The sequence below is a fragment of the Notechis scutatus genome, chromosome 2, assembly GCF_049901735.1.
Source record: "Notechis scutatus isolate UNSWTSFEM ecotype Mainland chromosome 2, rNotScu1.2, whole genome shotgun sequence".
NCBI lineage: Eukaryota > Metazoa > Chordata > Lepidosauria > Squamata > Elapidae > Notechis > Notechis scutatus.
Window position 1 is genome coordinate 87,831,243 of NC_142010.1, and position 13,120 is coordinate 87,844,362.

The 13,120-nt window shown below is 38.4% G+C and overlaps 1 protein-coding gene and 1 long non-coding RNA gene across 4 annotated transcripts in view; one reads left to right on the forward strand and one right to left on the reverse strand.

Annotated features, from left to right (window-relative positions):
* The window catches only part of DPYSL3 (dihydropyrimidinase like 3), a 73,392-nt gene extending 71,860 nt beyond the window's left edge, over positions 1 to 1,532 (reverse strand). Inside the window, exon 1 of the mRNA XM_087955419.1 lies at positions 1,182 to 1,532. Coding sequence (XP_087811545.1) covers positions 1,182 to 1,532 — 351 coding nt within the window. The remainder of the gene's footprint in view (positions 1 to 1,181) is intronic.
* LOC148132116 (uncharacterized) lies at positions 1,472 to 10,257 on the forward strand. Of its 3 annotated transcripts, none has more exons than XR_015747607.1 (4): positions 1,472 to 1,565; positions 2,186 to 2,270; positions 4,996 to 5,100; positions 9,901 to 10,257. It is a non-coding gene; the product is annotated as an uncharacterized LOC148132116 (long non-coding RNA). The 3 variants fall into 3 exon arrangements; XR_015747606.1 differs by lacking the exon at positions 2,186 to 2,270 and adding an exon at positions 4,131 to 4,204 and having other exon boundaries at positions 1,473 to 1,565; XR_015747608.1 differs by lacking the exon at positions 2,186 to 2,270 and having other exon boundaries at positions 1,475 to 1,565.
* Positions 10,258 to 13,120: the final 2,863 nt, after the last annotated feature.

The following is a 13,120-nucleotide window of genomic DNA, read 5'->3' on the forward strand; positions in this document are numbered from 1 at the left end:
GGTATGATATTTAAATCAAGTCTATTTTAATTACATCAGCCTAAGGTCAAGAGTTCAGATGTGATTTTCAGGCCTGTGATTATAGGAAGCCCATTTTCATTATGGAGAAAAAAACTGACTTTAAAATAACCAAGCCTGGCCAAGTTTATGCTACTGCCTTCTGGCAGTTAGTTATTTGACCATTCTTGGAAACTCGGCATACAGCTTTTCAGTTAATCACTTGAAAAAACGCTGACACACTTTTCTACACACACTTTGTTACAGGCTGACAGCAAAGGGGGGGGGGGAGAGAGACCCTTCTTCTCTTGAAAAGAAACAGAAGAAAGTTAATAGAGCCTCACTTCGGTTATTACTTCTCCCGGTTAATCTCAATCCTACGGTAATAAGCATAAGCCCGGCTAGTATTGAGTAACGGATTTATTCACAAGCCGATGGGGGTGAATAATTGGACAGGGGTCACATGATCCCGGTACCATTAAAGCCTTGGGCCGCAGGAAAACTTGATTGAAGACGCTGCTCCTTCGCCACAGCTTTCTGTTTGCTGTTAAAACTGGAAAGCCTTGCAACACGCGAGGGCGAATCGGGGAAACTGCCAGGAGAAAAACCAACCCTGTACCACCACCACCACATTCCTCGAAACGCTAACTTGTACAAAAGATGCCTCAGAGCGTACGCCCCACGCGTAATTAAGTTACTAGGGTTTTTATGCGTCAGGAGGAAAGAATTAAACCTCGGAAAATAGAGCGCCCTGCCCCTGGCTTGTAACCGCCACTAAGCACAGCCCCCGTGGCCACCGCCACAACTTTGGGGGCAGGCCGGATAAAAGTGCGAGGCCACATTTGATCCCAGCTTCTTGTCTGCCGTCCCCCCACCATCCCCAAACGCTTTGCAGCTTTTCAGGAGGGCGCGTCGTCGTCAAGATGCTTTTTGGGGCGGAGCACGCCAGTCTCTCCGCACTCCCGTCTAGTGTACATCACCCCGGGGAGGGCGGGACTGATTCGCCGGCAAACGGCCCGAGCATCCCCCATGCATCCGGAGCAAGGCGGCGTCTCTCCCCCCCCGGTCTGGTTACCCCCACCCCGCCTTCAGTCACGCTTCCAAAGCCACCCATCCTCCTCCTCCTCTTGCATCCCTCGCCGAGACCTCCGGGGAAGGCTCCCCTCCTCCGCCCCTTCTCTGACCTTGTAATCCTCGTGGCCGAGGTTTTGCAGCCGCTGTTTGCCTGAGGGGGGCCGGATTTCTACGCCGCCGGCCGGGGGCTCCTTCGGGGTTTCCTCCAAAGGAGATTGTTGCTTCTGGGGCTCCTGATCCCGAGATGGGGCGCGGCGGGCTCCCCGCTGCCCCACGCTGAGAGCCCCGAAGTCCAACGTCTTGCTCTCGAAGGCGCCCTCCACGTTGCAGAACATCCCGCCATACTTCTGGCGGGGCACTTGGTCGGCGGTGCCCGGGCGCGCCAGGTAGACGGGCAGATCTTCCTCCCCCGCCGCGGGATCCGGCCGCTCCCGGCCTCTCCGGCCGCTGTAGGAAGCCATGGCCGAGGCCGGCAACTGCGGGAGTCACTGGGGGTAAGTCAAGCCGGCGACTCCGTCTGAGAGGCAGAGAAAGAAGGCGGGAGGGAGAGAGGGAAGGACCGGGGCGCCGCTGCCTCGACTCAGGCGCGGAGTGACTGATGACTGAGAGAGAGAGAGAGACAGAGAGAGACAGAGAAAAGGAGCGCCTGCTGGGAGGGAGGGAGGGAGGCGGCGGCGGCGGCGGCCACGAGGACTTTTCACACCAGCGCCGGCGCTGGCCGCAGATTTGGCTGGGGAAAGCTGCGCTCACGCACGCGCTGCGCTGTGCTGGACTGGCGGCGGAGTCTCTTCCCTTCGAGTGCCCGGGCGGGATAAGCTTGCTACTTTCGTTTTCCGCCCCTAGCGGATTTCTGACGCCGCCAGAGAGGCCAACTCTCTATCCCATCGTCCCCGGGCCTCCTGGCAACCGTTCGCAGTCCCTCACGTTAGGAGGATGCCTGCTTGGGCGGGGGAGTAGCTTTTGGCCACAGTGGGGACAGCTCCACGTCAGGAAAGCATGGTCCTTTTGCTGCGTTTTTTTGTTTAACTTATAAACTGGAGAGGGATGTGGAATGAGAAGTAAAATGCCCATTTTTTAAAAAAAATATTTGCCTGTATGCTTGAATACTTAACAGGAGCTGCATTCCTAGAAGAAACTTTTATTTTCTCTGTCTTACCTGTGTGGTTCATTGAAAAAGTCTACATTAAAAGAATAATCAGGTAAAAAGGTAAAACAGCAAAATTTATACCTAAAATTAAAGGTTTCATCAAGTTGAATTTCATTCCTTATGACTATAGGGAGATTCTGGTGTTTCTTTGGCAACTCTATGGAAGTGATTTGTCATTGTCTTCATGATTTTTATTTAACTTTCCAGTCTTCAAAAATTATCTCCTGAACATGGGACCACAAGGAAGGCCTTAGGTCAAATGAAGGAAGATGATCCTAAAGTCCCAAACAGTTTTCAACTCCCTCCTTTTTTTTACAAACACAGGATGGAATAAATGAGTCAAACCTGACATCAGCAAACTTCATGGACAAATAAACTTTTTGGGTTATTAATTACTACTTATGTGAGCTTCACATTATGCTGGTTTGGAGTCTAAAACGTAAATCATGATAATAGTTATGTGGTTCATAATAAAGTATGTAGTTATGTGGTTCAAATTTTAAAAAAGATTTATTTATTTATTTACTAAATGGATATAGTTGCCAATATCACCTAGGTGAACTTGGGCATTGCACACAGTTAAAAAAACAGCCACAAATACAACAACCATAACAAAAAGCATTGCAAACATTAAAAGCATTAAAACCACAAAACATAATTTGTGGATGAGTGCAGTCAGTTTCTTTAATAATATAACAAATTTAACAGATTCCGTATCCACATTACTAGATCCCCAGGCCAGATGGCATAGCCATATTAACAGCAGTTCAAATGAAATCTCTACAAGTATGTCCAAGATGATTAACATTTTAAGGTACAGTCATTCCTAACTGCAAAATGCTTATATTAACACTAATATGTTAGTAGATTCACATTCAAATTAGCATAATCTAAAATAACCTAGGTTATTCTAGACCAGGGGTTCCCAAGCACTTCAACTCAACACTTTTATGAAGTTTCAGATTGTTCACTGACTTGCCCCAGACATTTATTATATGTTATAATTTAATAAATACTGTTTGAACTAATAGCATTAAGAATCATCATAAATTAGGAACCACAATGGTAGTCCTATCAATTCTTGTGGATTGATATTGACTACTTTGGGGAAGCTTGTTCTAAAGCCCAGCAGCAGTTCACTTTCAGTTCTGAAAAGATGACTTGGAGTGCACAGAAAGGTAATTGTATGCCAGGTTTGCCATTGTTTAAATAAAGCAACTGTATTTTTCTAATTATTGCACAGTTACCATATGATCCCAGAAAACTATGTGGCTGCTTTAAAGAGTGGCACACTGATACTGCATTCAAACTCTCACATACTGCAAAGAATCTTTAGCCCTCAAATCCATAACAGCAGAGCCTTAGACTGTTCTTTATAGAGTAAGTAACTTTCTATAATTTAAAGCCACTACTTGGCAGATTGCCATGAAACATGCTGATGCATAATTTAGGACTGCCATATAGAAATGTAATTACAGAATATGCAATAACAGCAAGATACTTAGCTGGACTTAGTATGTTAGGGTGTTCTTTTATGCACAAATTTCTCCCTGATTCCTATTTGGAAATGAGGTAAGTGGACTTTATTTTTGTGAGCCAACACTTAATAAAATCGAATGTAGTAGCATACTATTTATTCAAAATATGTAAAGAAATTAGGACAATTCAGAACAAAATAATCCATTTTTTTCAAGTCAGTGGAAGAATGTTAAGAGCATGTGCTTCAAACTCCGTAGTCTGATTCAATCATGCTCAATGTGGTTAGAATAAAATTTTATTTTGTGGCCTACATTTCAAAGATCATCCTGTTACTCAAAGAGTGAAGTTTTGAAAAGATGTACATAATCTTGCCATATGTTGCTAAAAAGACATATTTCATGCACAGAATTATGGAGTTTATTTTTCCTCTTAGCAAAGATTACTGTCAACTTTGGAGAAATCTGCTGAGAGAAGGTAGCTTCAAGGGAAAATATACTTCGAAGCTGGGTACTGTGCTTTTCCTAATTTTCAGTTGTGCTCACTGTTATATAGAAATAGAAAGTGATTCAGTTTTGACATAAGTTGCACTATTAGAAGGGTTTCTATGTGCTTAATATTAACCCTAACCCCTCCAATAGGTTTGGAAATCACGGAGGAAGCTAGGTAGAAAAAATATCTGAGCACCAAACCAGATGAACATTAGCCATGGTTTTAGTCTGTATTATTTCTTTTTCTGTCTCCTGCCCCATATTTTTATAAACATAATGCAAACTATTTTAATTGGAACAATCTGAGTGGGGAGCGTGCATAGCCTTTGGAACTGGCTCAGTATTTTATAGCTGATTTTTTAAAGAGAAGAGAAGGGGAGAGGGAGATTTAAGATTGATTTATAGTGCTTTGGGGAAGGAGAAAGAGTTCTCTAATAAATTAATTCCATGGAGGATGGAAACGAAACCAATGATTTGCAAAGCTGTGAAAAGGTTAGAAAATGAAGGAAAGACCTGTCTCTGAGTTTAAAGAAAAGTGACCTATTTGGACCATAACTCGTAGAATATACTACCTCCAGGAGAGATCTTTCAATGGTTTCCTAGCCAAACTAGGCACACAAATCACAATAGAAAAGCTATGAGCTATGTCATGTGGACAGTATGCAAATGTCACAATAATGAAATTCTGTAGTACTACTTAATACAATCATGCAGAATGTGCTTCTACCAGGTAAAGGCACTATTGTTTTCAGGTTTGACATTTTATGTATATTCAAAAACTGGGTTTTAATTGTGTCTATTTCCTGACAGACACGGGAAGAGGAAGGTTACAGAAGGCATGTTCTTGTTCACTTTTTTCTTTTTCCCTATGTAGTACCAGCCTGCAATCTATTCTTCAGTCTCTAGGAGCTAAAGGTAAAGAAATATAATCTTCAGTAGAAAAAAGTGGCCCTGTTACTGCACCTGATGTTATCTATTTTGTTTATTTATTTGTTGGATTTATAACCTGCCTTTCTCTCAGGCACTCAAATGGCATGCCTATTGTTCCTTTCTCCGTTTCCCTTATCCCCTCACATCTAACTTGAAAGAAAGTAACTAGCTTAAGGTCATCCAATTTTGTTAGCTGATGGTGGTCTTGGGCCTATGTCAGTCTGAAACCTCAACCGTATCTTATGTGATTGAATATTTTAATATGATAAGTATCTAAAATTCCTGTCTGTAATTTTATCAGAAATATACCTAATAGCAACAGTAAGGGATAGTATATTCATATTGTCAGAAATTCTGTAATTATGTTAACATCCTTCCTATTTAATGCAGTAGTTTGTCTGGTTTTCTTTTGAATTCCACTTGCTACTAAAATGCCTGACTCGTTTTTATGACTGAATCCTATTTGTAAAAGAGATTTCTGAACCCATAGTGAATTTTGAGTTTTAAAAAAAATCTAGTTGGAGGAGTGCTGAAGAAAGCTCACTACAATACAAGATCGCTCATCACCTTGAAGGTATGCACACATACACATTAATTTATGTGACTAAATAAATCATAGTTTTGAATGATTTTCATTTTTAACTATAAACTCCTTGCCAGCCAACTTCTACTTTTTATGAGTTTTTCAACCTCATTTCTGAAAAATGCTTAAACTAGCAAAAGTTAACATTAGCCTGAAGCATTTACTTTCTGAAAGAAAGTAATAATTTCAGTCTGTCCTGTCATTGGGCCATTAGACTCCCTCTCAATAATGAATCCTTAACATATGCTTCAGGAAGAGTTTGGAAGACAAACTTGGCATTCTTACTTTTTGCAGGACACTCAGAGATGTTAAAAGAGAGTGTCATGCATCACTTCAGTTTTGACTGGGTTGTTCAGCCTCATCTGCTGATCAAGAATACACTTCTGTAGACAGAAAGAAGGTATCATTATATGGGATATGGAGAGGAATTAAGCAGTGAATATTCAGACTTAGCCATGATAAAGAAGACAAAGAGCAGCATTTTAATTGAACAGACATGCTAAAGTTCCTAATGGCATTATTTCAATGCTACATTATTTATTTACACTGCTGAGTAATGATAACTCTCCAATTGACTGTACAATAATTATTCCTGGCATACTAATAACATCCAAGCTATATTACTCATTAGTGTATGATTCAATTGAGAGAAGCAAATATTTTTCAAAATTAGCCTCATTGTCAAATGGCTGAAAATTTGAGGTTGTTATAGAATAATGCAAGAATGGAAAGCTGATAGACTAATAGTTAACCAACTAAATAAAAATGGTGTCTTAACATTCCCATATTAATTAGAACTTTTAATAGGAATAATAAATTATTACTTTTAAAATGGATTGATCTTATAACTAGTGATATTGAAAATGGAAATGAAAGGGTTAGTAATGTAAAATGATAATAATAGGCAGAAGAAACAGTACATCATATATTGATCTTGTACAAGAAAATTTCCCAAATGTATTATAAACAGTGAGGTAATAGTCACCAAAACAATTCACTGAAAGGCCAGTAACAATTACCATATGCCAGTAATTTAAAAATTGGTTGAAACAGAGTTGAAAAAGTAATTGACAATCAGCAGGTTACAATATTGTGGGATTTCGGTATATAAACTGATAAAGACTTGGCTCATAAAATGCCAGATTTAACTGGTTGAAAAGAAGAAAGCGTGGATAATTGATGTAACAATAGCAGAAGGTAGTAGAATAAAAGACAAAGAATTGAAGAAGATCACAAAGTACCGAAATCTGAAAAATGAAAATGAAAGATTGTGGCATAATCTACTCATGGTAGTCCCAATGGTTGTTAACATGCAGAGTGCCACACCAAAAACTTTTGGAGGGCACTTAGAAAATATGTCTGTTGATAACATTTCTATCTGTTAATTACAAAAGACTGCTTGGATCCACACATAGCACTATGTTGCTACATTATGACATCCTAGGTTGTTGGGAAAAACTTGATGTATATGAAGGACAATACCAGCTAAAGATCTGGCAGCTGTAATTTCACATTTTTATATAAATAATACTCATAATAAATTATAAACAGACATATACAGTATATCATTTTTTAGCCATGTAGGATTAACATTTACAACAGAACTAGAAAATTTAGTTCCATTGAAGTCAGTTTACATAATGGTGAATGAAATACATAGCATTGCTCTCAATTTACATAGCACATAGAACCTGTGCTACCTGTAACATATACATATCTGGAGTAACAATAAGTTGGAAGAAACCAACAACAAATAAAATTGCCCTACATGGATATAATGGAAGGGTTGGCAGGGGTTGAAAATCATATGGTCGGACCATACAGCTTTATTTCTTGTTCTAGTTTCTTTAACTTCTTGTGGCTGTCCTTTAAACTTGCTCCAGCTACTTAAAGGGCTGCTTAACTGTTGTGCTGGGTATTGCATACTGTATTCTAGATGTGGTCCAACCAATTCAGAACTGAGAAGAATGATGGCTTTTCTTCATCTTGATATAACAGTTCTGTTAATACAACCTAGGATTGACTTGCTTTTTTTGCAGCTCAATATTGGCTTGTATCCAATCAGTGATCCAACAAGAACACAGACTTTTCCAGATGTGCGGCTTCCCATTATAGTTACCCTTGCCCCCCCCCCCCCAGTATATTCATGCCTTTGATTTTTTTTCCTTACAGATTTGTTTGTACTGAGAGAGGATATCCAGTGGTATCTCTACTGTAGCTTGGTATTGTTTAAACCACCTGGCAGTGATTTTCAGAATTTCAGGCAGAAGTTATTGCTGGGGAAAAAGAAGTCTTTTTGCAACTTTTTGAAATAATATTTTGTGCCTTTGCACAATAGGATTTTCCCAACAGAAACTAACTATGATAATTACTTTGTTAGAGATTAAAAAATAAACAACTGCCCCTCATTTTTGTGTTAATATTTACTGTTGTGGAGAATCATTTGCAGTTCTGCAAATCACAGAAATTAAGTTACTAATAACAATGTCCTGCCACCTTAATTGCAGATTATCTCCCTGCCAAGGTAGAATAAATGTCACAAAATATTTTCTATTGTTTAGTTTAATTTCATTATCTTCCCCAAACATTTGGTTGGATGACTCATTCAAACACGTGCTGTCAAACACCTTTTTATTTTTAGTGTGCCTCTTTTTCCAAGCTCTCCGTGGAAAGAAAACTAGATGATAAGAATTGAATGAACAATGAGAGGAAGTGGAAACACTGCAATCATCAGCCTTCATTTGTTAAGCTTTCCTAACAATTGATGCATCTAATGGAGTCCAGTCTTCTGCAACATTAAGCAATTAGAAAAGACTTTAATCGTCTGTCTGCCTGTATATCTATCTACTATCTATATCTCTATATTTCCATCAGAAACACTTAGAAAAATGATTACTCAGATTTTGATGAAATTCAAAATTGAATTTGCTAGTAATACCAAATTAGTTATTTTCAACTGTCTGTGATTAAGTGAAATTAAATTTTATTTAATAGATTGCTATTTCAGTTCTCAACTTATCCTTAGCATTTTTTCTCCTCATTCTCCTTTTATTTCATATAGATTAGATGATGTACATGAATAAAATACTTTATATTTCATCTAACTTATATGATATGGAAGACCTAATTTAGTGTAGTGATTAAGGCACCGGGCTAGAAACTAGAAGACTGATTTCTAGTCCCACCTGGAACTAGAAGTGGAAATCACTCTTGGAACTTGTAGACCAGTGATCCCCAACCTTTTTGATGCCGCGGCCCGGTACCAGCATCAGCTGGGCGCCAGCGGCCCGGCATTGCTGGGCGCCATCTTTTTGATGAAAAAGTGCTTCCGGTGACCTCACCGGAAGCACGTTTTCATCAAAAAAGATGGCGCCAACGCTCGGTGAGCTTTTCCAGGTAGAAATGGCTTTCTACCCGAAAAGCTCACCGAGCTTATGCGCCATCTTTTGATGAAAAGGCTTTCGGTGAGCTTTCTACCCGGAAAAGCTCACCGGAAGCACTTTTTCATGAAAAAAAGATGGCGGCGCCCAGCAAGCCAGCGGCCCAGTAGGAGTTGTTCCGCGGACCGGAATTCAACTTTATTAATTTAAATTAATTTATCCCATTATATGGTATCTTGTCCATTGTATGAATGCTTGCTATGAATATCAAGTAATGCACTACCAATAAAGACCAGCTCCTTTATACAGTGTTGATATGTATTATTTACTTCAAAGTATGGTAGGTTAGCCCTGTAATATTTGGACGTCCTGCTTCACATTCTACAGCCCTAGAATTTGCCCTGAAATTTTTCAACACTGCTTGTTTATTTTGTTCGTTTATTTTATGCTTACAGCTAAGTTGTTTTGCAGAGGAGACTTTCTTTGCTCATAGCTGAGCAAAGATTTGAGATTTGACCTTACTCCAATATTTTGACCACTATATTCTTTCACTATGCTTCACTCCATTACAATTCTGTAAAATGCTACATCTTTTATCATTTTCATCAGTCTTTCTCAACCTTGCAAAACTTTAAGGATTCTATGCTGCCTGGAGAATTCTGGGAGTTGAAGTCCACACATCTTAAAAGTTGCCAAAATTGAGAAATGCTATTCTAAAATAATATAAATAGTTTAAATAAATAAATGAATAAAGCATTTCTCCATCCTTGAGGAGAAATGAGCCAAAACTAAAACCCTTTCCCTATGCCTTTTCTTTTACAGAAGACATTGAAGAAAACATTTTCTGCACACCACTTATTCCTCTCAAACCAAGAAAATAAACTCCTCAGGGAATAAGTCTTCTTTTCCCTGCAACTATATTGATGAGAAATGATATTAAAATGGCTTTCTGGTAGACTTGAAAACCACATGTTTCTGTAATTATACACAAAATGTTTATAATGAGGGACTAACTAAATTGGCAAAACTGATATGTAGTTAATTGCCCAGATAATCCATTGAAAATGTAATAAAGGAAACCACGACAGGAAATATTTCAGTTACATTTGTCTTCTAAAATGTAGTTCTGGCAAAGTGAAGCTCTCTATGATTCTTAATAAAGATAAATGTTAAAAATAATGTATGAAAGTAAGCAGATTCCCTTGGCATTGCTGTATGCTTGCGATGCTGCAGCTTATCGCTTAAACTAGTCTGAAAACACTCAAGAATTATTTTAGAGCGAGATTTCTTAAATATCAAAAATCCATTTTTTCAAGAGGATGTTATTCTGAAAGTTTAGTTGCTCCTGCTATTTGCACCAAAAGTAGGATTCTATTAATCCTTAGAGTAGGACACAAAATGCCCTTCTGGCCATTTTCCTGCCTAGCTTCCCTGGATATATCTTTATGGAATCTCTTCATCTCTCTCTCTTTTTACATCACTACCGGTAATTCTGTTCCTCTGTGTCATCGTATAGATGAATAAATAAGATTTCACTGGGACTGCCATGAGTAGATGCTTCTTTGAGAACTTTACACAGCATTAAAAACTGATGTGCTTCCACAATTCTGGAACATATCCCCACTTCCAAGAAACCAAGACCTAAAATTCTATTAAAGATAACCAAATAAAAAAACAATGCCTGTTACATACAGGACTGTCTTTCTGCTGTCCCAACCATTATGAACTGGAAGAGATGTTACACCTCAAGCACTTTGATCTTATGGGTCCTTGAAGGACACTTTTTATATAGCTGTACATGTCCTGTGGGACACCATGCCCCGTAAAGTTTATATATCCCTGAGTTGAACAGGATTGAGCAGTAATTTGCGTTCTGGTTTATTTTGTTATAGTCTTCAACTTGCAATCATTTGTTTAGCAACCACCCAAAGTTACAACTGTACTGAAAAGTGTCTTACAACTGATCCTCACACTTGGATCAAAATTTGGGTGCTTGACCCCTGGTATGTATTTATAACAGTTGCAGCATCCTGGATTATGTGATCACTATCTTAAATCTGAGTTTTGACAAAGTCTGAGGGAAGCTGGAGTCACTTAATGACCACAAGATGCATTGAACAACAGTGATTCACTTAACTGGCAAAAGTCATAAAACTGGATCTAACTCACTTGACTTTCTTAGTAACAAAAGTTCTGGTCCCAATTATGGCCATAAGTTTAGGGTTACCTGCAATTGTTACATTCTGCCATAAACAATACACTTGTGTGTATTATGGTCAGTTTCTTGTTTCTTGCTAATATTTGTATGGTTGTTTTTAACCATCACATATAATGTGGCTATAACTCTCTCCATGATAGAAGCAGCATACAAGCCGATCAATAATTAAAAGGTCAAAGTTGGACACAATTTTTGTCACAACACTGGAATACAACCTTGCATGCTCATTGCAGAATTGTTCCTACCACAATTTCTTTTGGACAACTTTTAAGTTGTCCAGGATGCTGTGGTAAAACAGAAGTGGAAAAACCCTAAAATGATAGGATGTCTTTCTGAAAAATGATAGGATGTCTTTTAGAAAGAAAAAGGCAGGCAAGGTCTGCACAAGGGAAATCTAGAGGTCCTAATTTCCAGGGGGGGGAAATGGATATCTTGCAAGATCACTCAAACCTTAGCTGAGAGAGTTATGGATTAAAATTTGTTGATAGAGGAGATAAATGACAGTTCTCTTGGATTTTCTCAAAGTTCATGCATCTGTCTCTTATCAGGACAGGTCTTGTATTCATTAAGTCTTGAAGAGCAGGAAATAACAACAGTGAAAGATATAATCAGTAAAAATGTTTAGCCTTGAAAGTACATCCAACTTTAGTCATTGCACAAATATCTACTGTATCCTGTAGATATAAATATAAAATTGTAATTTATAACTTACATGTCCTAAGCCTACCTTGCCCTTCTTCCCTTTTTGAGGTGAATCATGTTCATTTTTTGGAAATGTTTTTATAACTTACATTATTTATCTGATAATAGAATTTCTAGCAAAATTACCTCCACTAACAACTGGATGACTTCATTATATACAAGAACATAAGAGCATAAATTACTAGTATTGGATATATGTAATCTTTGTTGTTAGTGTATATTCTAGGCAAGTATTTCAGTTTCCAAACAATTAAAATGTTCCATGCATTGCAGAACTACAGGTAGTCCTCGACTTACAACAGTTTATTTAGTGACCAAAATTACAGCGCCTCTGAAAAATGTGACTTATGACAGTTTTTCACAGTTACAACCTTTGCAGCATTCCCTGTGACCATGTGATCAAAATTCAGATGCTTGGCAGCTGGTTCATACTTATGACCATTTGTGTATCCCGGGGTCATGTGATCCCCTATTGCCACCTTCTGACAAACAAACTCAATGAGGAAATCAGGTTCATTTAATAATCAGGTTGCTAATTTAATAACTGCAGTGATTCACTTAACAACTGTGGCAAAAAAGTCATAAAATGGGGCAATCTCACTTAAAAATGTCTCACTTAAGAACAGAAATTTAGGGCTCAGTTGTGGTCATAAGTCAAGGAGTACCTGTATTATTTTTTTATATCTGTGCTGGTGCTAGATTTCTTTTTAAAGAGAAATTCTTCCATAAAAGCAGAATAATATTTGGGTACAGTAGTTTCTTATGTCACCATATTGTTATCAGTGTTCCTATATAATTGTATCTAATTTGATTTGTAGGTGTTTGGGGTGTATGTGAAAAATTAGGTCATGTGTTTGTGTATTAAGGAAGGTGTATGAAAGCAAAGTACAGGTAGTCCTCAACTTATGACCACAATTGAGCCCAAAATTTATGTTGTTAAGTGAGAAATTTGTTAAGTGAGTTTGCTGCATTTTGCGACTTTTCTCACCACATTTATTAAGTGAATTACCGCAGTTCTTAAATTAGTAACACAGTTGTTAAGTGAATCTGGTTTCACCATTGACTTTGCTTCTCAGAAGGTTCCAAAAAGGGGATCAAATGATTCCAGGACAGTGCAACTGT